The sequence below is a fragment of the Antedon mediterranea genome, chromosome 2 (genome assembly GCF_964355755.1).
Source record: "Antedon mediterranea chromosome 2, ecAntMedi1.1, whole genome shotgun sequence".
Taxonomy (NCBI): domain Eukaryota; kingdom Metazoa; phylum Echinodermata; class Crinoidea; order Comatulida; family Antedonidae; genus Antedon; species Antedon mediterranea.
In genome coordinates this window covers 3232924-3254703 of record NC_092671.1, presented here as the reverse complement: position 1 = coordinate 3254703, position 21780 = coordinate 3232924, and the positions used below count along the sequence as shown (strand labels likewise).

Genomic DNA, 21780 nt, shown 5'->3' with positions numbered 1-21780 from the left:
ATGTATTATACGTATGAAACGTCATATGTGCCAAAATATTTATCTTTTTACTAATAATTTGGTTTAGAACCTAAACTACTTGTCAAACTATCTAAATAAACGAGATAATAAAGAGTAAACACCTTTTCTGTCTAATTTCCAAATTATAACTGTTTTCTTTTCTTTCTCTTGGCGTGGTTTGGTATTCTGTTTCTGATCTTCTATAAAACTGTTTGACTGGGAGGTAATCTTTACAACAGTTGGTTTATTCCAGTTTCTTATTGTTGTCGTTGATTTTGTAGATACTGCATTTGTTACCGGTGTTGCCGATGATATTTTAGTTGTTGTTGTTGCTGAAGTTGTCTCTACATTTGTTTCCTTGTGACTGTCTGCTCCTCCAAATTGTGTTGCCTGCCTTGCTACTGATATGGCTTGCAGTGTCGCTTTTGCAGGTGATGTTGTTGTTCGTGCTGATTTCCCTGATTTTTGTGTCATATCTCCTTCTCCTATTTCTGTTACTTTTACTGTTGATGTTGCGTGTGTTGCTACTGATGTTTTTCCTATTGTGTCCGGTTTTTTTGTCGTGCCTTTTGTTATTACCTTTGATGTTATTGTTTCCCGCGTTGCCGCTTCGGTTGTTCTTGCCACTGCTGTTGTGTCTATTTGTACTTTGGTTGCTGTTGTTGATTTTAATACCAATGTTTCTTTTGATGGCTTTTTGAGTTTATTATTTTTGTATTTTTTTCTTTGACGGTATATCATCCTTAACTCTAATTCATTCAAACGGTTTGTAATATACTGTTCTGAAAAGAAATTTCCCAAAAGAAATTATATAAAAATAACTTTTAAAAAACCATTTACAATAACATTTTGTGTTGTTCTTGTTACGTGAAGGAAAAGTGAAAAAACCGTTGACATTTAATTCTAAATATATCTTTATTCCATTTTAACAAAATCATTATTGGTGTTTTTATTAATATTACAAATAGTATGTATTCTATTGTATAGGCCTAATTAGTGGCGTTCACATCGAACTCTGGCTAGTTAATTTAACTAGATTATCTATATGATCTCGCCATAATTTGGATGTGAACGCTCAATTATGTCCGGATGATGTTTTTTTCTGTACAATTATTGCTGCTTGGATTTAGAAGTAAATCCAAGGATAGCAAGTTATTTTATGAGGGTAATCCATCAGCCTCATTTGCACCAATGAGATTGAAGAATGTTTTAACCCAATTGATTCATTTTCATATTTAACATTTGAATTGCAAAGAATATGGTTATTCTTCATTGTCTACTCCATAAAATGTCCTAAAAAATTAAATGAACTGTCTGACGAGGACAGAGGTCTAATAGATATTAAGAGAAGATGATAGGCCTAACATATTTACTATACTTAAAAGTAGAATACAAAACAAACACAGAAAGTAACATGACCAATTGTTTTTAATCAGAAGTTAAAAGTAAACAACATACAGAATAAATAAAAGAAAGAGATGGTTTTATACATAAAATAGAATTTAAAATCTCCAATACCAGGTTTTTATGAAATTGAATTAACTAGACATAATTGTACCAAAGAACAGGATTTGTCAAGTAGAAAATTGTTAAATCCACTTCTTCTAGTAGACATAGTTCCATGTGAACCGCACTAATAACGCACTCATACGCGTACGTTGTATACTTTTTAAAAATTAAAACAATAACAATGCTACTTACGATTATCGTGTACGGAAATAACTTGCCTTTTAATAGTATCCACATCTTTCATCAATTGTTCGAATATATTTGATCCTGGTAATACAACGTAAAATCGCTTGTATTGATATCAATCGTAACATTTCCAAATTACGTAACGAAACGTTGACAAACATAAATTATTCATTCATTCAATTTCATATTTCGGAATATCTGGTCCACAGAAAGTAACAATAGGCCTACGTACAAAAATAAACTGTACTGACTAAATACTACAACACGCGCTCTCATCTCAAGATAGTATTCCACCTCAACTAAAATTACGTAGACATGAAGTTCTGCTGCAGAGATTGTTTTGTTTATTGCAGAAGGGCGGGGTGGTGATTGGTGGGTGCGGGGGTGGTGATTGGTGGGTGCGGGGTGGTGATTGGTGGGTGCGGGGTGGTGATTGGTGGGGGCGGGGTGGTGATTGGTGGGGGCGGGGTGGTGATTGGTGGGGGAGGGGTAGTGATTGGTGGGGCCGGGGTGGTGATTGGTGGGTCGGGGTGGTGGTGAGTGGGGGTGTTTTGTCACTGCTGCGTCAGTTCATTCTCTGTTTTTAAAATTTAAATAAAAAGCTTACCAATCATGTACGTATCCTGTCTTATTGTCCTGTCGTTCAACTTATTTTCAAGCTTTACGCATACCAAAATTGAAAAATATACACTTGTTTAAACTCTATACGATTTAGATTATATAAGAAATGGATTAGAACTCCTCCTTGTTGACACCCTTATTAATGGGGACCACTATTAAGAAGACACTTCCCTTAAAATAAACGAAGGAAAATGGGTTATGCGTTATGACACTACGATCAGGGGATATCTCTATATAAGGAACACATTGTTTTGTTCCGAAGGTGTCCCTTTAATAGAGGTTCTATTGTATAAGTATAATTTTAATAATTAACCATGGTTGGAGGATGGTAATGATAGATTACAATAATAATGCATAATATTTTTATCATCACCATCATCATCATCATGATAACGACGACAATGATATCATGAGAATGACGGCGACGTTAATTTTGAAAATGACGAGGGTGATTGAATTTTAATAAGAACAAGAACGTTGACTATGATGACAATAAATTACGATGACATCACGAGGACGATCATAGTAATGACGTCTGATGACGAAAGTTATTTAATTTTGGTAGCAACTTTGATTATGATGACGTCACCGTACCCAGTATTACATTGATGTTGATACAAAAGTATGATGATAATATAGATTAGAAATAAAAATAGTATTAAAATTAAAATGCACCTTTAAAGAGGAAATCCATTACTAATAACCTTTGCCTTTAATGACGGTGATCCATTTTATATTCGTCTAGTTTACTCTATAGCATTTAATATGTACCTAAGTATAGTTAATATCAATGAAGCATAGACAACATAAACATACTAACGTTGAAGCCATTCTTGTCAGTTGTTGATTGTGTACAAACAATTGAAACAAACAGCAACAATGTGAAAATAATCAAACAGCGTTTGCAACCCATACTGTTGACATTTTTTCTTGGTACAATTCATTCATAACATTCCGTGATATGCTAATTTCGCGAGTGTCACAAGTGTGGTAGTTAATTTGCATACGGCATGCATGGTGTTAATTTACACAGAAGCATTACGGCATTCGTCTCGTAGGAAGATGGACGGGACTGTGGTAAAACTAGCCCAGGCGTGTATGCTCTATTTCATCGTTTTACTAACAACGACCGCTTCCATTAACCAAGCATTTGTACAACGTTCATATAAGAAAGACAATAAGGTAGGCCTAAGCATTTTTATTTTATTAATCATTTAGTGACTAGAATAACAATAGCAATGATTTTGTGGATATTGGTCCGACAGCGTAACGAAATATATGGCGCGATAGCGTAACGACAATCCGAAGCGTGGTGGGTTGGTCTCAGTTCGCAATAGTTAGCAGGCACCAAATTACTGTGTATCGATTTATTTGATTTGTGTCTCATATATTTTATTTATTTATTAAAAAGTACAAAGCAAATTTATTTCCAATGTGTCCCTAAAATAAAATTTAATAAAATATAAATCAAATGGTAAACGATTAGTTAATACCTTAAACTATTAAATTTGTTTTAGTAATTGTGGTGGCGTAGGAATACGTCATGTTATTTCATTGTGCGCATGCGGGGATATTGTAATTTATGTTTTCACTAGGTCCAGGTGACGTTGACTAATTACACAAAATGCCACGTACGGTATTATACAAAGGGGCGATGTATGAATTTAGTTAGACAGACAACTACCATAAAACAATGAGTATTCAATATGAACCAACATTCTTTAAAATGGAATGAAGGAATGATAATGAGCGAAATTGCAACTGTTTATTCCGAATAAAACTTAGTAAAATGAGGTTTCCAAAAATTATTAAAATCAACTCGCCCATTTCTTGCATTTAGCAGAATTAACTTAAAATGCACAAAATCAACAAGTCGGATATTAAACAAAAGATTCGTTAACGCTACGCTATTTTGTGATTTATTTATATGTAGCATGATATTATAATGCTATTTTAAATATGTTTAATATTGACCATTATGAAATAAATGTTATTGAAACTCTATTCTATGACATGTAATTGTACTAGGCCTTCGTAGTGTTATGATTAACCAATGAATACGAATCACGAGGTATTTGGTAACGTTCACTTTAATTCAACTGAAACTAAACCACCTTTCACAAATATCTCGTCTATTTTACACATATCCACATGTGGCAAATATGCAAATTAATTAATTTTGCGTCACACAAAAGACCACACTTCACAATATACGCTAACCCTTCCAAAATCTGATACAGATAGACACATATCTAGCTTTATCTAATATCAGTAATGCTTACTGAGATTTTTTTCCTACAGTATGGGGCGCCCGAAACTGGTGCTGACCAGGGTTCAATTTTTAGACAGTATTTACAAATAATTTTTTGGATTGTCCTTTGTGCAACATTTTTATTATAATTCATTTAAATTAAAAATATTGTGAATAATTTATATAATTGTCATTTGTATAACAATTTTATTTATAGACTTTACAACAATAAATATCGCAACATACACAACCGACTATTCAATTCAATTCCCTTTATATTTTACAAAAGTAATGTGTTGCTTAATATTTTTATTCTAAGAAAATCGAACAAATCGAACAGTGATGAGAATAATTATTCATATGGATAATACCAACAGTTATACAAAATAATACAGGATAAAAACATATCAGGTGTAGATGTATCACCTGTTTTACATATGGTCCTATAGAAATTAAAACGTTAAAACATGCATACAGAATTCTTTACAACTTGCAAAAACAGTAAAATAAAAAATTAAGTCAAAAATATATGTATATTTATGATAAATATTTTAGCCATATTTGTACCAATTACTCCATTTATCATCCAAATTCAAACACCTTTACCTTTCCCAGTAATTCTCACAGGATTAGTATCTATATATTTAAGAGTAGTAGAATTCAGATTCTGAACGGATTCCCATGTATTTCGAAAGGAAGAAAATTTAATTAACATTCCATTTAATTTAGTATTCCTGACGATTTAGATAACGTCCTTTTATCATTTGTTTTCAGTCTCAAACTCTTGCTCACTCCAGAGGAACATCTGGAATAGTTAATAGTACAGTAGTACCGGTACCGTTTGAATTATGGGTGGCCCACATGGGCTAAAAATAAGTCTGATCTGGATCCATGGTATTATTATTATCAGGTCGTGAATATCGATTATAATATGCACATTCCATTTGCTGGGACTTTAATTTCAAAATTGATACTGTTAATGATATTCAAACTATCCACTCGCGGCACTCTTAAGAAAGGACCTAATATTAAAGACACACATTATGACCAGTTAGCATGACACAAATAGGAAACAGCTCATAAAGAATTTTTTTTTCATTCATAACATTTATTTCTTTCTCTCTTTCAAGGTAAACAAAATAAAAATTTAAATATAAATAATAAACGAGGCAAAACCCAGGAAGGTACAAAATTTGAAGGTCTCCCTCCAAAAAAATATTTAACAAGGGTGATCCATTCAGACCAAATCTGATTATTATGTATCTTTATATACTGGATATTAATTTTAACAGCTAATATGCGAGGCAATTTTTGGAGAATATATTACTACATTTCAGACCGCGCCGTGAACGTTGCTGTGTGACGATATAGAGGGCGTGCTTGTTAACCGAATTTTTCACGCTTCTGCTTTTGCCAGCTACGTCCCAAGAGGACTACTCATTCAGAAGCTATAAGCAAGCAGCAGTTCTAGAGGCCGATGTTTTTGACAATGTGTAAACTAGGACGGGTCATGCTAAAATTACAAACCCCAAAGCATATCTGGGAGAAGAGTCTATGACAAAAATTGCTGATAATACAGTATTATATAGATGCATGTAGACAGTAATCTGTAAAATCTTGTTCAATAAATAATGACTTTGTTCTTGCTGTCAACCTAGGCTAGTATTATAATAATTCACTGTCAAATACTCAAAACAATATTTCTGTTATTTACAATGAGTCCCATTTGACTGTCAATCTAGACCGATAAATAATACTGTGATTCGCTGTCAGATAATCATTGAATTATTATCAAAACAGTTCATATAATATTAAAGTTTTTGTTTGTAATAGGATACAATTGTTTCACACTTGAAGCATCTAGGCTTGATGAAGTGACCCCCAGACTTGACCTTAGCAATAAAATAAACTAAAGTGACAGAAATTGAACCTGTTTAGTATAATAAAGTAATATTGTTTAGATCATTTTGATTTAAATTATTTAATAAGCACGTCATCTTTTACAGATTCAGTATTTTTTATTTTTCAATTTCAATTGCACAATTCTTGTATTTTACTTCAAATACAAAAGTTATTCACTTCTGTAACAAACAAAAAAAAATTGTTATTCACGTATAAAAAGATAAAAGAAACGTTTAATTATAACCCAAAAACCATTTTCTGACAGACAATTTAAGTATTTTTTCAGGTAAATAATTGTTTGGTTAACGTGAATAACTACTATTATGTGACAATAAAATGACACATTCAAAAACAATTTTGAAATAAAAAATATTTTTCAGGGGGACAATATATCTTTAAAACACACACACATTACACACATTAAAATAATCCTTGTAGTATTACTTTCGGTATGAATTCTGTCAAAGCTAATTTGCATAGCATATTTCTTGTCCATTCATTTTTTTTAGTGCTAAGATTTTTCTTTTGTACTTGGTGGTTTTAACATATTCACCTAGCTACATAAAAGGGAAAACAAATATGCATGATCATAGTATATTAAATAATATATAAAATTTATACATACTTCAATGTAATTCCTCAGTCGCTCCCATAGTACCACGTCCATTATTGTGCAACCTTCCTCAAGTTTTAAACTTTCCTTCTGTATTTTGTTGTTTCAACATATTCACCTAACTGCATCAAAACAAACATGAATGATCGTAGTATTTTAAATAAAATATTAAATTCATATTTACTTCAATGGTGCTCGATCTGGGTTTTTTTTCAGTAGGGCCGTTATAGTATTGTTATTCCCTAGGCCTACTACCAGTTTGTTCGCCTCCTCCTCAGTTGCTTTTCCCTAGAGTACCACGTCCATTTTCGTAACACCCCCCTCAATGTTAATGCCTTTCTTTTTATATTTGGTCGTTTCCACATATTCAGCTACATAAAAAGGAACTCTCTTGAGTGACATGTTTCGAGAACCATTTCTCGTCAGCAGTACAATAATCGTTTGCGTCCTAGTAATGCATTGGTAGAGATGTCGGCATGTACATCCAACATAACTTGCATCACACATTCAAATGTATATTATAGTTGGTTTTCTTTCAACTTCAATAATGTTATTAACATTATTAACTTTTCTACGTGTAAATATAGGGACAATGTTTTATTGATATTGTTACTTAGTTGGCTTAGTTGTTGTTTCGCCGAGTTTGCAGATTTCTTTTCTTTGATGATTATTTGGACTGGTATTTCAATTTTATCTGTTTCAATTTCTGTAGTGTTATTGCTGTATGTTGGTTTTAAGTTCTGTATGATGGTGGTTAGTAGTTCATCCGGGTTTTTCAAGCTCTAGCTTAAATCTTCCTTAAATAATTGTCACATTCATAATTTAAAAAATGAGACGATTATAGCATGTATGCCCGATTTTATATAGTTAAATGAGGGACATTTTATACTTGCGTATACAACGTGACTATCGTAGCGCAGTAATAAGTTTATGCCTGTTGGTTTTCTATAAACCCGCGTGTGCAGTTTTTCCAAATCTTTTATTAGCTTTTCTGAAATCACTTATAACCTAAAGATAAATAACAAATAAAAGTGGGGACAAGTTTTTTTGTCGTACTAAAACTTTGCATAGAAAGAAATTAACCATTGCATTTAACACAAGACTTCTAAATGACTTTACCATTATACTACATGGTATTCAGTTACTCCACAAAGATCGGTCAAACGCTTTCTTGTAGTAGTTTTTTATGTAAATATAATTAATAAAGAATGGAGTACGAATATATGTTTCATTTGTTGAGTAACCATCTCTGAATTTCCTCTTCACCCTGGTATTCTTGCACCATAAAATAATAATGACCGTAAATATGTCCATATACAACTGAGTAAAGTCATCCCTATGTAATTATCAGCATCTTTGTAAATAGGGGCTATAATTTTGGTACACTAATGTGGTACAATACCTGATTCAAAAATTAAATTATAACAACCAAGTGAATAATTCAATAACTGCAAACCGAGATGATTATATTTTCTACCCTTGCTCTTTTAATCGTTTTCAATAAAATCCCGGTCGCTGATACATTTCAGCATATTATTTTTTATTTTATTTTAGGTAAACGTATATCAGCGAAAGACACAATATAGTCTTGTTTTTTCAAAAAATGGTAAAACTTCCTACACCGCTAGAGGGAGAACATTAGTTGTGTGACGGTATAGAGGGCGTACTTGTTATAACGTATGGGCTGCTATTATAGAGGGCGTTATATAATTTTAATTAAAATGATTTAGACAAATAAAATTCAAGTTTTGTTCATAAAAAATAATGTAGACCGCTACACAACTGGATAATGTTTCCTATTAATTTATTAAAATGCAAATGAAAAAAAACTTTGGTTTGGGTTTATCATTTTTTTTTAGTGGCTTGTACAGCGCTTAAACGTTTCACAACATTAGGCACTTTATAAATCCAGGATATTATTATAATTATATAAACCAGTGAATAAAGGTCATCCATTTCAATTCATTTACAGAACGTAACAGCGAAGCGTACTAATGGCGGGTTATTTTCTCTTTTAAACTATCGAGTGGGTAAGTATACCGTGTGCCTCTTTAATACACTGTATGATTCCTACTCCACGACACGTAACACTGATTTGACATCATGTTCAATTTCTGACTTTAATAACATTATTATAAAATGTGGTCGTCTTTATTGTAAATAAAAGATGTAGAAAGTCATAAACTATAACATTACTGCAAGATGAAACCCACACATTTCCTAAAATTTATAAAACTACTACAAGAAACTCCATTTAATTGAGTATCTTAAAGTAATAGTGTTGTCAGGTTGGTGTCCCTCCATAATAAATCACGTGTAATCTGTATTGATGTTTACACGTGTAAGGTTTTTCATTTAGTTAAACTAGGTTACACTTGTATGCATAACGTATGTTGTTTATGTTTACAGATTTATGTAGTCTTGACAATGGAATATCCGGGTTTTCATGTTCGGATGATAACACGTGTTTGAGCTTGCGCCACCTTTGTGACAACGTGCCGCACTGCCATGATCACGGCGATGAACACGATGAAACATGCAGGAGTATTCATCAACGAGGCTATCAACCCACGTGTCCATTTCAATGCAACGACGGCGTGTGTTTACCTTACGAATTCACATGTGACGGAATACCCGATTGCAGTGGCCACGAAGATGAAAGCGAAAAAGAATGCTCGGGCAGAAAGGCATGCCCTGGCGGAAGATTTTTGTGTGAAGGTGGCAGATGTATAGAATCTTTCTGGCTTTGCGACGGTGTTTTGGATTGTCCTAAACATGATGACGAAAACGAACAAGTGTGTACTACTAATATTTGCCTTAAAGATCAGTTTAGGTGCAAGGAAGGTGCGTGTATTGATAAAAGTTGGCTGTGTGATGGGACTGTGGACTGTATCAGCGAGGAAGACGAGCAAAACTGTGATTGTAAGGAATTTAGGTGTAGCAATGATGATTGTATCCCAACATCTAAACAGTGTGATGGCTACAAAGATTGCATATGGGGTGAAGATGAAAAGAACTGTGCCTGTACAAACTATGAATTTGAATGCAAAAACGGAAACTGTATTCCAGAAATTAAAGTGTGTAATGGTTATGATGACTGTTCCTGGGGTGAGGACGAATTAGAGTGCGGTTGTACCAGTCACGAGTTTGAATGCAAAGATAGCTCCTGTATTCCTAAATCTGAAGTATGTGATGGGCGTAGCGACTGTTCCTGGGGTGAAGACGAGACAGATTGTGAATGTACCAGCCACGAGTTTGAATGTAAAGATGGCTCCTGTATTCCTAAATCTAAAATATGTGATGGTCGTAGCGACTGTTCCTGGGGTGAAGACGAGAAAGATTGTGAATGTACCAGTCACGAGTTTGAATGTAAAGATGGCTCATGTATTCCTAAATCTAAAATATGTGATGGTCGCAGCGACTGTTCCTGGGGTGAAGACGAACAAGATTGTGGATGTACCAGTCACGAGTTTGAATGCAAAGATGGCTCCTGTATTCCTAAATCTAAAAGATGCGATGGTCATAGCGACTGTTCCTGGAACGAAGACGAGAAAGATTGTGAATGTACCAGTCACGAGTATGAATGTAAAGATGGCTCCTGTATTCCTAAATCTAAAATATGTGATGGTCATAGCGACTGCTCATGGGGCGAAGATGAGAAAGATTGTGGATGTACCAGTCACGAGTTTGAATGTAAAGATGGCTCCTGTATTCCTAAATCTAAAAGATGCGATGGTCATAGCGACTGTTCCTGGGGCGAAGACGAACAAGATTGTGGATGTGCCAGCCACGAGTTTGAATGTAAAGATGGCTCCTGTATTCCTAAATCTAAAATATGTGATGGTCGTAGCGACTGTTCCTGGGGCGAAGACGAGAAAGATTGTGAATGTACCAGCCACGAGTTTGAATGTAAAGATGGCTCCTGTATTCCTAAATCTAAAATATGTGATGGTCGCAGCGACTGTTCCTGGGGCGAAGACGAGAATGATTGTGGATGTATCAGCCACGAGTTTGAATGCAAAGATGGCTCCTGCATTTCTAAATCTAAAATATGTGATGGTCATAGCGACTGTTCCTGGGGCGAAGACGAGAAAGATTGTGGATGTACCAGTCACGAGTTTGAATGCAAAGATGGCTCCTGTATTCCTAAATCTAAAATATGTGATGGTCATAGCGACTGCTCCTGGGGCGAAGATGATAAAGATTGTGAATGTACCAGTCATGAGTTTGAATGTAAAGATGGCTCCTGTATTCCTAAATCTAAAATATGTGATGGTCGTAGCGACTGTTCCTGGGGCGAAGACGAGAAAGATTGTGAATGTACCAGCCACGAGTTTAAATGTAAAGATGGCTCCTGTATTCCTAAATCTAAAATATGTGATGGTCGCAGCGACTGTTCCTGGGACGAAGATGAGAAAGATTGTGAGTGTACCAGCCACGAGTTTGAATGTAAAGATGGCTCCTGTATTCCTAAATCTAAAATATGTGATGGTCATAGCGACTGTTCCTGGGGCGAAGACGAACAAGATTGTGGATGTACCAGTCACGAGTTTGAATGTAAAGATGGCTCCTGTATTCCTAAATCTAAAATATGTGATGGTTATAGTGACTGTTCCTGGGGCGAAGACGAACAAGATTGTGGATGTACCAGCCACGAGTTCGAATGTAAAGATGGCTCCTGTATTCCTAAATCTAAAATATGTGATGGTCATAGCGACTGTTCCTGGGACGAAGACGAGAAAGATTGTGAATGTACCAGTCACGAGTTTGAATGTAAAGATGGCTCCTGTATTCCTAAATCTAAAATATGTGATGGTCATAGCGACTGTTCCTGGGGCGAAGACGAACAAGATTGTGGATGTACCAGCCACGAGTTTGAATGTAAAGATGACTCCTGTATTCCTAAATCTAAAATATGTGATGGTCATAGCAACTGTTCCTGGGGCGAAGACGAGAAAGATTGTGAATGTACCAGTCACGAGTTCCAATGTAAAGATGGCGCCTGTATTCCTAAATCTAAAAGATGTGATGGTCACAACGACTGTTCCTGGGACGAAGACGAGAATGATTGTGGATGTACCAGTCATGAGTTTGAATGTAAAGATGGCTCTTGTATTCCTAAATCTAAAATATGTGATGGTCGCAGCGACTGTTCCTGGGGTGAAGACGAGAAAGATTGTGAATGTACCAGTCACGAATTTGAATGTAAAGATGGCTCCTGTATTCCTAAATCTAAAACATGTGATGGTCATAGCGACTGTTCCTGGGGTGAAGACGAGAAAGATTGTGAATGTACCAGTCACGAATTTGAATGTAAAGATGGCTCCTGTATTCCTAAATCCAAAATATGTGATGGTCATAGCGACTGTTCCTGGGGCGAAGACGAGATAGACTGTCGGTGTTCACAATACGAATTCGAATGCAAAGATGAATCGTGCATTTCTAGTTCAAAAGTGTGTAACGGTCAAAATGACTGTGCTTGGGGTGAAGATGAAAAGAATTGCGGCTGTTCACACAATGAATTTAAATGCAATGATGGAACATGTATTGATTTATCGAAACAATGCGACAATATTCCTGATTGTACGTGGGAAGAAGACGAAGTCGACTGTCATAACTGTTTTAACGGTGAACTACGTTGTCCTGACGGTACTTGTATTAACTATTGGAGAATATGTGATGGTAAGAAAGATTGCTGGCCAGGTGCCGAAGATGAACAACATTGCCAGACTGAATGTAGTAATGGCCATTTCCGTTGTAATGATGATTCATGTGTTCCAAATGAGTTCTTGTGCGATAGCAATCACGATTGTCCACATGGCGAAGATGAATGGAATTGTCACGCTCATTGCTCACATCAACAATTCCAATGTAGTGACGGCCAATGCATTCACTTTTCCAAAGTTTGTGACGGCAAAGAAGACTGCACACATGCAAAAGACGAAATGAACTGTCGACCAATATGCAAAGAATTCCAATGTCCGAACGGTAAATGTATTGCGTATAGTTTAGTTTGCGATGGTAAACCAGATTGTTTAGAAGAAGCCAGAGCATCGAACAGCGCTGATGAATCGAATTGCCAATCTAATTGCGATGCTGACCAACACAAGTGTATTGATGGTACTTGTATTTATCGTGAACTTATTTGCAATGGAATGAAAGACTGTCCAGTAACAGGAGATGATGAAGCACATTGTCACCCACCTTGTAAAGCAAATCAATATCAATGTCTTGACGGGCTATGTATTCCTCTACCTGACGTATGTAATGGTGAAAAAGACTGTTCAACAAATGAAGACGAGCTGTTTTGCACTCCAGGCTGTAAGGCTGCAGAATTCCAATGTTCATATGGGGTTTGTTTACCGGATTCTATCGTATGTGATGGCAAGAAAGATTGCGATGGTGGCGAAGATGAGACTGACTGTTTTCCCGTGTGTGATCACGAATTTATCTGCAGTAATAGAGAATGCCTTTCATTAAATCGTGTTTGTGATGGTCTCCAAGATTGCCCTACTGGTGAAGACGAACTACATTGCGATAAGCCTTGTCAAAAAGGCAAGTACACATGTCGAGACGGTTCTTGCATTAATAAAGAAATGGTTTGTGACGGTAATAAAGACTGTCCTCGCTTTGGTGACGACGAAGAAGACTGTCTAACAAAATGTTCTGTTGGAGATTTATGGTGCAATTCCAGTCTCTGTGTTCCTTATGAGAAAATATGCGATTTTGTGATCGATTGTGCTGAAGGTGAGGATGAAAGTTACTGTAAGAAGATCTGTCTTTCTGATGAGTTCCAGTGTGCGGATGGAACGTGTATTGGGATACATAAAGTCTGTGATGGAAATAATGATTGTGCAAGTTCTGACGATGAACAACATTGTGATTATAACTGTCATCTTACCGAGTATTCCTGTCGTGATTGGTCATGTTTACCTTATTCTAGCGTATGCGATTCACACGTAGATTGTTACCCGGATGGAGAAGATGAAGAAAACTGTATACCATCTGTACCTCATCATTATTTTCAGTGTTTCGATGGAACTGTCATTTCATACAACCGCGTCTGTGATGGTAACACTGACTGTCAACCTGCAGGTGAAGATGAGAAAAACTGCTCTCCGCCATGTAAAACAGAACAGTTCCAATGTTTTGATGGGCTTTGTCTTCCATTTAAAAATGTTTGCGATGGAACAAAAGACTGTAAACTATTTGGTGAAGACGAATTAAACTGTCATCCGGTATGTCAACGCGGTCAGTTACAGTGTAAAGATGGAACGTGTGTTGACTATGAGAATATCTGTGATGGTTATCCTAACTGCCCTCTATTTAAAGAAGATGAATTAAACTGTTTTCCTAATTGCCGTACTGATGAGTTCCAATGCGAAGACAAAACATGTATAACAATCGATCATGTGTGCGATTCGAACCAAGATTGTCCTTCCGGTAAAGACGAAGCAAGTTGCTCTCCACAATGCGACAGTAAGGAATATCTATGTAGAGACGGTACATGCATTTCAAAATACAAACTATGCAATGGGTACAAAAATTGTCCAATCACTGGAGATGACGAATGGAATTGCAAAAAGCCATGCACCGAAACACAATACGTGTGCAAGAATGGAACATGTATAAGTAACGACCAAGTGTGTAATGGGGTAAAAGACTGCTGGCCTGATGCAGATGATGAACATAATTGCTATTCAAAATGTGGTTCCAGTGATTTCCATTGTAACGATGGTACATGTCAACCATATTCGAAAATCTGTGACGGACATATATCGTGTGTAGGTGCGGAGGATGAAGCATTGTGTAATCCAAGGTGCAGTTACAATCAATTCTCATGTCCTGAAGGTGTCTGTATCATAAACTATAAAGTGTGTGATGGTGTTATTGACTGCCTGTTCACATCAGCAGATGAATTAAACTGTAATCCTATCTGCTTACCAGATCAATTCCAATGCCTCAATAGAACATGTATCGCAATAACTAATGTATGTGACGGAAAAAACGACTGCAAAGGAGGAGAAGACGAACAGTTTTGTTTAAGACCATGTCGCGATGACGAGTTCCAATGTTCATCGGGTGAATGCATTTTACAAGTGCGCGTTTGTGATGGGGTCAAACATTGTCACCATGGAGACGATGAAAAGAATTGTCGACCGATTTGCGAACCCGGACATTTCCAGTGTATTGATGGTTCCTGTATTCTATACGATGACGTTTGTAATGGTGCTGTAGATTGTCCGAGCGGACACGAAGACGAACTTCATTGTAACCCAACATGTCGTGAGGACCAGTATCAATGCGCCGATGGTAGTTGTCTTCCAAGATCAAAAGTATGCAATAAAATTCGAGATTGTCCCGAGTCGGGTGATGATGAAGATATCTGTCTTTCTAAATGTCAATTCGATGAATTCCAATGCCTTAATAAAAAATGTATTCCTTTAAGTAAAGTCTGTAACGGTGAGCAAGATTGCGTGCCAAATGGGGACGACGAATTACATTGTCACAGTCATTGTCATCCAGGGTCGTTCCAATGCATAGATGGGACTTGTATTGATTTCAATCAGATATGTGATGGGCACGCAGATTGTCATCCATCTTGTGAAGACGAACTACATTGTACACCGAACTGTGAACATAAAGAATTCAAATGTAACGACGGAACGTGTATTGAGTTTAGCAAGGTTTGTGACGGTAAGATTGACTGCGAATATACAAACGATGATGAAAATCACTGTCGCCCCGACTGTCACTCTGGGGAATTCCAATGCAGCGATGGATCATGTATCTCCTACGATAACGTATGTGACCACAATATTGACTGCTTACCGTACGGGGAAGATGAAGACTACTGCAAAGCACCGTGTGAATACAAGTTTCAGTGCTATAATGGTGAATGTCTAGACCAAGCAAAAGTATGTAATGCGGTAAAAGATTGTACCGGAGGCGAAGATGAGTTAAATTGTAACTTTATATGCGGTGTTCATGATTCAATTTGTCCGGATGGACAATGTTTACCATTTGATAAATTATGTGACGGAACTGTTGATTGCTTTCCTGGAGGAGATGATGAAAAGTTTTGCCATTCTCCGTGTAAACACGAGGAGTTTCAGTGCTTAGACGGCACTTGTATTGATTACAAGCGAGTATGTGATGGAACCATTGACTGTTTACACGCAAAAGAAGACGAACAAAACTGTAAGCCAAATTGCCAAACAGAAGAATATGCCTGTAAATTCGATTGCATCCCAAAATCAAAGGTTTGTGATGGCGTGCATGATTGTCCACATAACGAAGACGAATTAGGTTGCCGAGCACCGTGTCCGTCTGATCAGTTCCAATGTCATTCCGGAAGTTGTATCTTTACGCATGAGGTGTGTGATGGCGTAATACATTGTCTTCCGCATGGAGAAGATGAGGACCACTGTATTGCTTTGTGCAAACCCGATGAATTCCAATGTATAGATGGTACATGTATTCACTCTAGTAACCTTTGCAACGCCTATAATGATTGTGAAGACGGTGAAGACGAATTAAATTGTCAACATAAATGTAATCGCTACCAATTCCCGTGCGATGGGCGTTGTCTATCCAAATCTAAAATCTGCGACGGCCATCAGGACTGTTTACTCGGGGACGACGAAACTCATTGCTTTTACGTATGTGAAGCCGGGGAGTATCATTGTGAGGACGGGACTTGTTTGCCGTTTCAGAAGGTTTGCGACGGCGTGATGGACTGCAGTGATACCGGCGATGACGAGAAGAACTGTGTCTCAAACTGTGAAGGTAAATTCGTGTGTAACGACGGTAAATGCTTAAGAGAATCTGATGTTTGTAATCATTATATAGATTGCGAGCCTGACGGCGAAGATGAAAGTTTCTGTGAATCTCCATGTCCATTCCATCAATTTCGATGCCCGAGCGGTAAGTGTCTCAACCCAAACAATGTCTGTGATGGTAAGGTAGACTGCTGGCCGTCCGGTCTGGATGAAATATTCTGTCAATTTGAATGCAACGTTGGGAAATTTAGATGTTTGAACGGTGTTTGTATTTCAATTACAAGCCTCTGCAATGGAGTATCGGACTGCCATGAAGCCGAAGATGAGAAACTTTGTTCGGGCCCATGCGGACATCACGAATTCCTCTGCCCGGATGGTTCATGTATTCAAAATGATTTACTTTGTAATGGAAATAAAGATTGTCGTGGCAGCGGGGAAGATGAACATAATTGTAAACATCCTTGTCTATATGATGAATTCAGCTGTTTAGATGGTAAATGTATACAATACGAACACGTATGTGATAAAGAACAACAGTGCTCAAACGGCGAAGATGAAAACAACTGTGAACACAAATGTAGAAAGGGCGAGTTTCAGTGCAAAGACGGAAAATGTATTTCATTCGATCAAATCTGTAATGGATACGCGGATTGTGCTTGGGGCGAAGAAGAAAAGGTTTGTGCGCCAGAATGTCATAAGGATGAATTTCAATGTAACGATTTCTCTTGTATCTCATACCAAAATATTTGTGACGGTGTAATGGATTGTTATCCAAGCGGCGAAGACGAAACCGCATGTTCTCATCGCTGCTCACCAACTAAGTTCCAGTGCGCCGACAACACGTGTATACACAACGCACAGGTATGTGATGGTAAATTTGATTGTGGTTACAGCGGAGAAGATGAAAATCACTGTGCATCGAAATGTCACTATGGGGAGTTCCGATGTCACAACGGTACGTGTATTCCATTTAGTAAAGTATGTGATGGTGAAAAACAATGTTGGCCTGAAGGTGAAGATGAACATCATTGCCTACCTATCTGTACTCCTTACCAATTCCAATGTGCCGATGGAACATGTATACCGTATTCAGATGTATGTGATGGCAAGACTGATTGTGCACCAACCGGAGAGGATGAACACAGTTGCGATCAAGTATGTCAATATCATGAATTCCAATGTAACGATGGTTCTTGCCTACCTTTTGAGAACGTTTGTAATACCGAACCAAACTGCGACAACGATGAAGCAAACTGCCACGCTGCGTGTACTTACCATCAATTCCAATGCTTAGATGGTTCGTGTATTGACTTGCATAAAGTGTGTGATGGTACCATTCATTGCCAGCCTACAGGTGAAGATGAGAAGCATTGCATAAAACCGTGCGACGATGGTGAATTCGTTTGCCTTGATGGAACTTGTCTAAATTATGAAACTGTATGCGACGGTGCTAAAGATTGTAAGCCTGACGGTGAGGATGAATTTTATTGTTCTACTTATTGCGTCGATACAGAATTCACATGTCCTGACGGAGAGTGTATACCACGAGAGAAGGTATGTGATGGTCAACCAGACTGTAAACCAAGTTGGATAGATGAAGAAAATTGCAAGTTTAAATGCAGCCATAACGAGTACTCGTGTGATGACGGTACTTGTATATTGTATTCGCAAGTTTGTGATTCAATTGTTGATTGTTATGGAACCCAGAAAGATGAGCAGTTTTGTGATCAAGTTTCTTCTCCAACACAATTCCAATGTTTTGACGGATCGTCTATTGTGCAGAGTAAAGTTTGTAACGGTTACAAAGACTGTCCAGGTTCCGAAGACGAACATAACTGTGAATTCAAATGCCAACCGGGCCATTTCCAATGTAGAAACAACACATGTATACCGTACACAAAAGTGTGCGATCACGTTAAAGACTGTTTACCAGAAGGCGAAGATGAAAAGACGTGTGATCCACTATGTACTGGTCATGACTTCCTCTGTCCTTACGATGGCACGTGCATCACTCGTGAACAAGTGTGTAATGGGCACGTTGACTGTGCTCATGGCGCTGACGAACTTAACTGCAACCAAAGATGTAAAAAGGAAGAGTTTCCATGTGTACATGGGCCATGTATAAGCATTCACAAGCTGTGTAATGGCATCATCGATTGTCCATCCGGTGAAGATGAAAAGGTCTGTAAGAGCGTCTGTGAATTCGGTGAGCATCAGTGTCGAGACGGTTCTTGTATTCCTACTGAACAAGTTTGCGATGGCCATAAACACTGCCCAGAGAACGAAGATGAAAAACATTGCCTAAGAGTTTGTGAGAAAAATGAATTCCAATGTCCAGATAGAAGCTGCGTGTTATTTGAAAATATTTGCGACGGTAAGAAAGATTGTCCATATGGCGAAGATGAACAACATTGTAAGTGGCCGTGTGACAAGAAAACTGAATACAGATGCAGAGAGGGAAACTGTATTTCGACTGATCGTGTCTGTGATGGTGTCCGCGATTGTCTTCCTATTGGAGATGATGAATTCTGCTTATCAAATTGTGCAAAAGGTGAATTCCAATGCAACTCCGGTGTTTGTATACCAAAACAAAAAGTATGCGATGGTATTAAAGATTGTGGTAACTCCATTGAGGATGAAACAAACTGCTTCTCTAAATGCAAAACTACGGAGTTTGTCTGCAACGACGGAACGTGTATACTGTTCTCAAGTGTCTGCGATGGAATCGTTGATTGTCCGTACGGAAATGATGACGAGACGCACTGTATACATAGCTGCGACCAAACTGAATTCCAATGTAAAGATAAATTCACATGCATAGATCACGATCAAGTATGCGATGGGGTTAAGGACTGTCCACACGGATACGACGAACTTCATTGTACTCCCGTTTGCCAAAAAAGTCAACTACAGTGTTTTGATAAATCTTGTATATCGTATGATGAGATATGCAATGGTTTTGACGACTGCCCTTCAGGGATAGACGAAGCGCATTGTGACAACCCCTGTTTGATCAGTGAGTTTTTATGCGACGACGGTTCCTGTATTCCGCATCAGAAAGTCTGTAATAATCACATTGATTGTAAGCCTGACGGAGAAGATGAGAAGTTCTGTCGACCTGTGTGCGGATCTAGAGAATTCCAATGCCTAAGCGGAGAATGTATATCTTATCAGGTTTGTGATGGTATTCGGCATTGTCATCCTAGAGGAGAGGACGAGTTCAACTGCGGTCAAATCTGCGCCGACACCGAATTCCAATGTAAAGACGGTTCGTGTATTCCGTATATCCATGTCTGTGATGGAGTCAATAACTGTGAATCACACGGTGAGGATGAATCTCTCTGTAAACCACTTTGCGGTTTTCATGAGTACCGTTGTAAAAACAGCTCTTGTATTCCAAACGATAACATATGTAATGGTTACCGAGACTGTCAACCTGACGGTGAAGATGAGCAACACTGTCACATGACATGCGAATATGACGAATTTCAATGTAGAAATGGTGAGTGCATCCCAAAAGAGAAAGTTTGCGATACTGTTTTCGACTGTTACGCCGGCGAAGAAGAACTTCTCTGTATTCCGAGTTGTCCATCCGGCTCGTTTCAATGCCAGAATGACATATGTTTGGATTATTATCTGGTGTGTGATGGTAACCCCGATTGCCCAAACAATGCGGATGAAGGGAATTGTGAACCAATTTGCAAGAACGGCGACTTCCAATGTACTAGTGGCGAGTGTATAAGTTCGGAGAAAGTTTGCGATGGTGTTAAGCACTGTTCTAGTAATGGCGAAGATGAAGCATTCTGTACGTCACTATGTGTCAATACGTTCCAGTGCCAAGATGAAAAATGTATACCTCTTGATAAAGTGTGTGATGGGTTTGATGACTGTGGATGGGGTGAAGATGAGTTGCACTGTTCACATCGATGTCAAACTGGTAAGTGATTTAATAAACTATCTTGTTTTTTATCTGTACCGCATTGTGTTTATATGTTATGTTCAGCGCATTGAGAGCTTGCTTATGCGCTATATAAGAATGAACTTTTTTTTTGAACAAAATTTGAACAAGCCATTTTTTAGTTGAATTTAACCGAAATCTTATTTATTTCAATCCATACAAATGGGCTTTAAAAAAAAATTACGATGTTATCGGGTAAATTTGTTTTAATCTAAGTTGTTTAAATCAATAACGGGTTGTTTTCCATTAAATAGCCTATTCAACAACTTTACAATAAAAATACTTTTTAGATGTGGTTGAGGAAATAAATGTATTTACTTATATAAATTGTATTTACTGGTTATATTTTATCTCTAAATAGGCGAGTTCCAGTGCGGAGACGGTTTGTGTATACCCTTCAGTGAAGTGTGTGATGGGCAGTACGATTGTTTAGCGCAAAGGCAGGACGAGAAACACTGCGTCCCGATTTGTCGAAACGGAGAGTTTCAGTGTGATAGGTCATGTTTACCATATCAGAAAGTTTGCAACGGATTTAAGGACTGCTATTCCGGAGAGGACGAATTACACTGTTCTGCCAAATGCAGTAAAAGCCAATATTTATGTAAAAGTAGATATTGTATATCGGAAGGTAAAGTTTGCGATGGGCATGTTGATTGCATACCGGATGGTGACGATGAGAAACACTGTAAAGCACCTTGTACTATTGACGAGATGATTTGTGATAATGACGTCTGTCTTCCTTTAAGCAAGCGATGCGACGAACAGCAAGATTGTCAAGACAACACGGACGAAAAGTACTGTCCACACTAATTAAAATATTTAAAAAATAATAATACAAAAAGTCTTGATGTAAAATTGTACTGTTTAAATAATAAAAATTTCAATAAAAATAACCAAAATTTACTAAAAAGGTTTTGTGAATTATTTTTTATCTTGAAAAACGTGTGGTGTTACAAAA

The 21780-nt window shown here is 37.3% G+C and overlaps 1 protein-coding gene across 1 annotated transcript; it reads left to right on the top strand.

The window, feature by feature from the left end:
• The first annotated feature begins 3367 nt into the window (after positions 1 to 3367).
• On the top strand, positions 3368 to 21711 carry LOC140040073 (uncharacterized). Its single transcript, XM_072085747.1, has 4 exons — positions 3368 to 3498; positions 9055 to 9112; positions 9492 to 20801; positions 21184 to 21711. Exons 1-4 carry the CDS (start codon positions 3379 to 3381, stop codon positions 21630 to 21632), a joined length of 11937 nt encoding a protein of 3978 aa, XP_071941848.1. The 5' UTR covers positions 3368 to 3378; the 3' UTR covers positions 21633 to 21711.
• The last annotated feature ends 69 nt before the right edge of the window (positions 21712 to 21780 follow it).

Coding starts and splice junctions, on each gene's coding strand:
- LOC140040073 (XM_072085747.1), top strand. CDS start 3,379: ATGGACGGGACTGTGGTAAAACTAGCCCAGGCGTGTATGCTCTATTTC. Junction 3,499..9,054: donor CATATAAGAAAGACAATAAG/GTAGGCCTAAGC, acceptor ATTCATTTACAG/AACGTAACAGCGAAGCGTAC. Junction 20,802..21,183: donor TTCACATCGATGTCAAACTG/GTAAGTGATTTA, acceptor ATCTCTAAATAG/GCGAGTTCCAGTGCGGAGAC.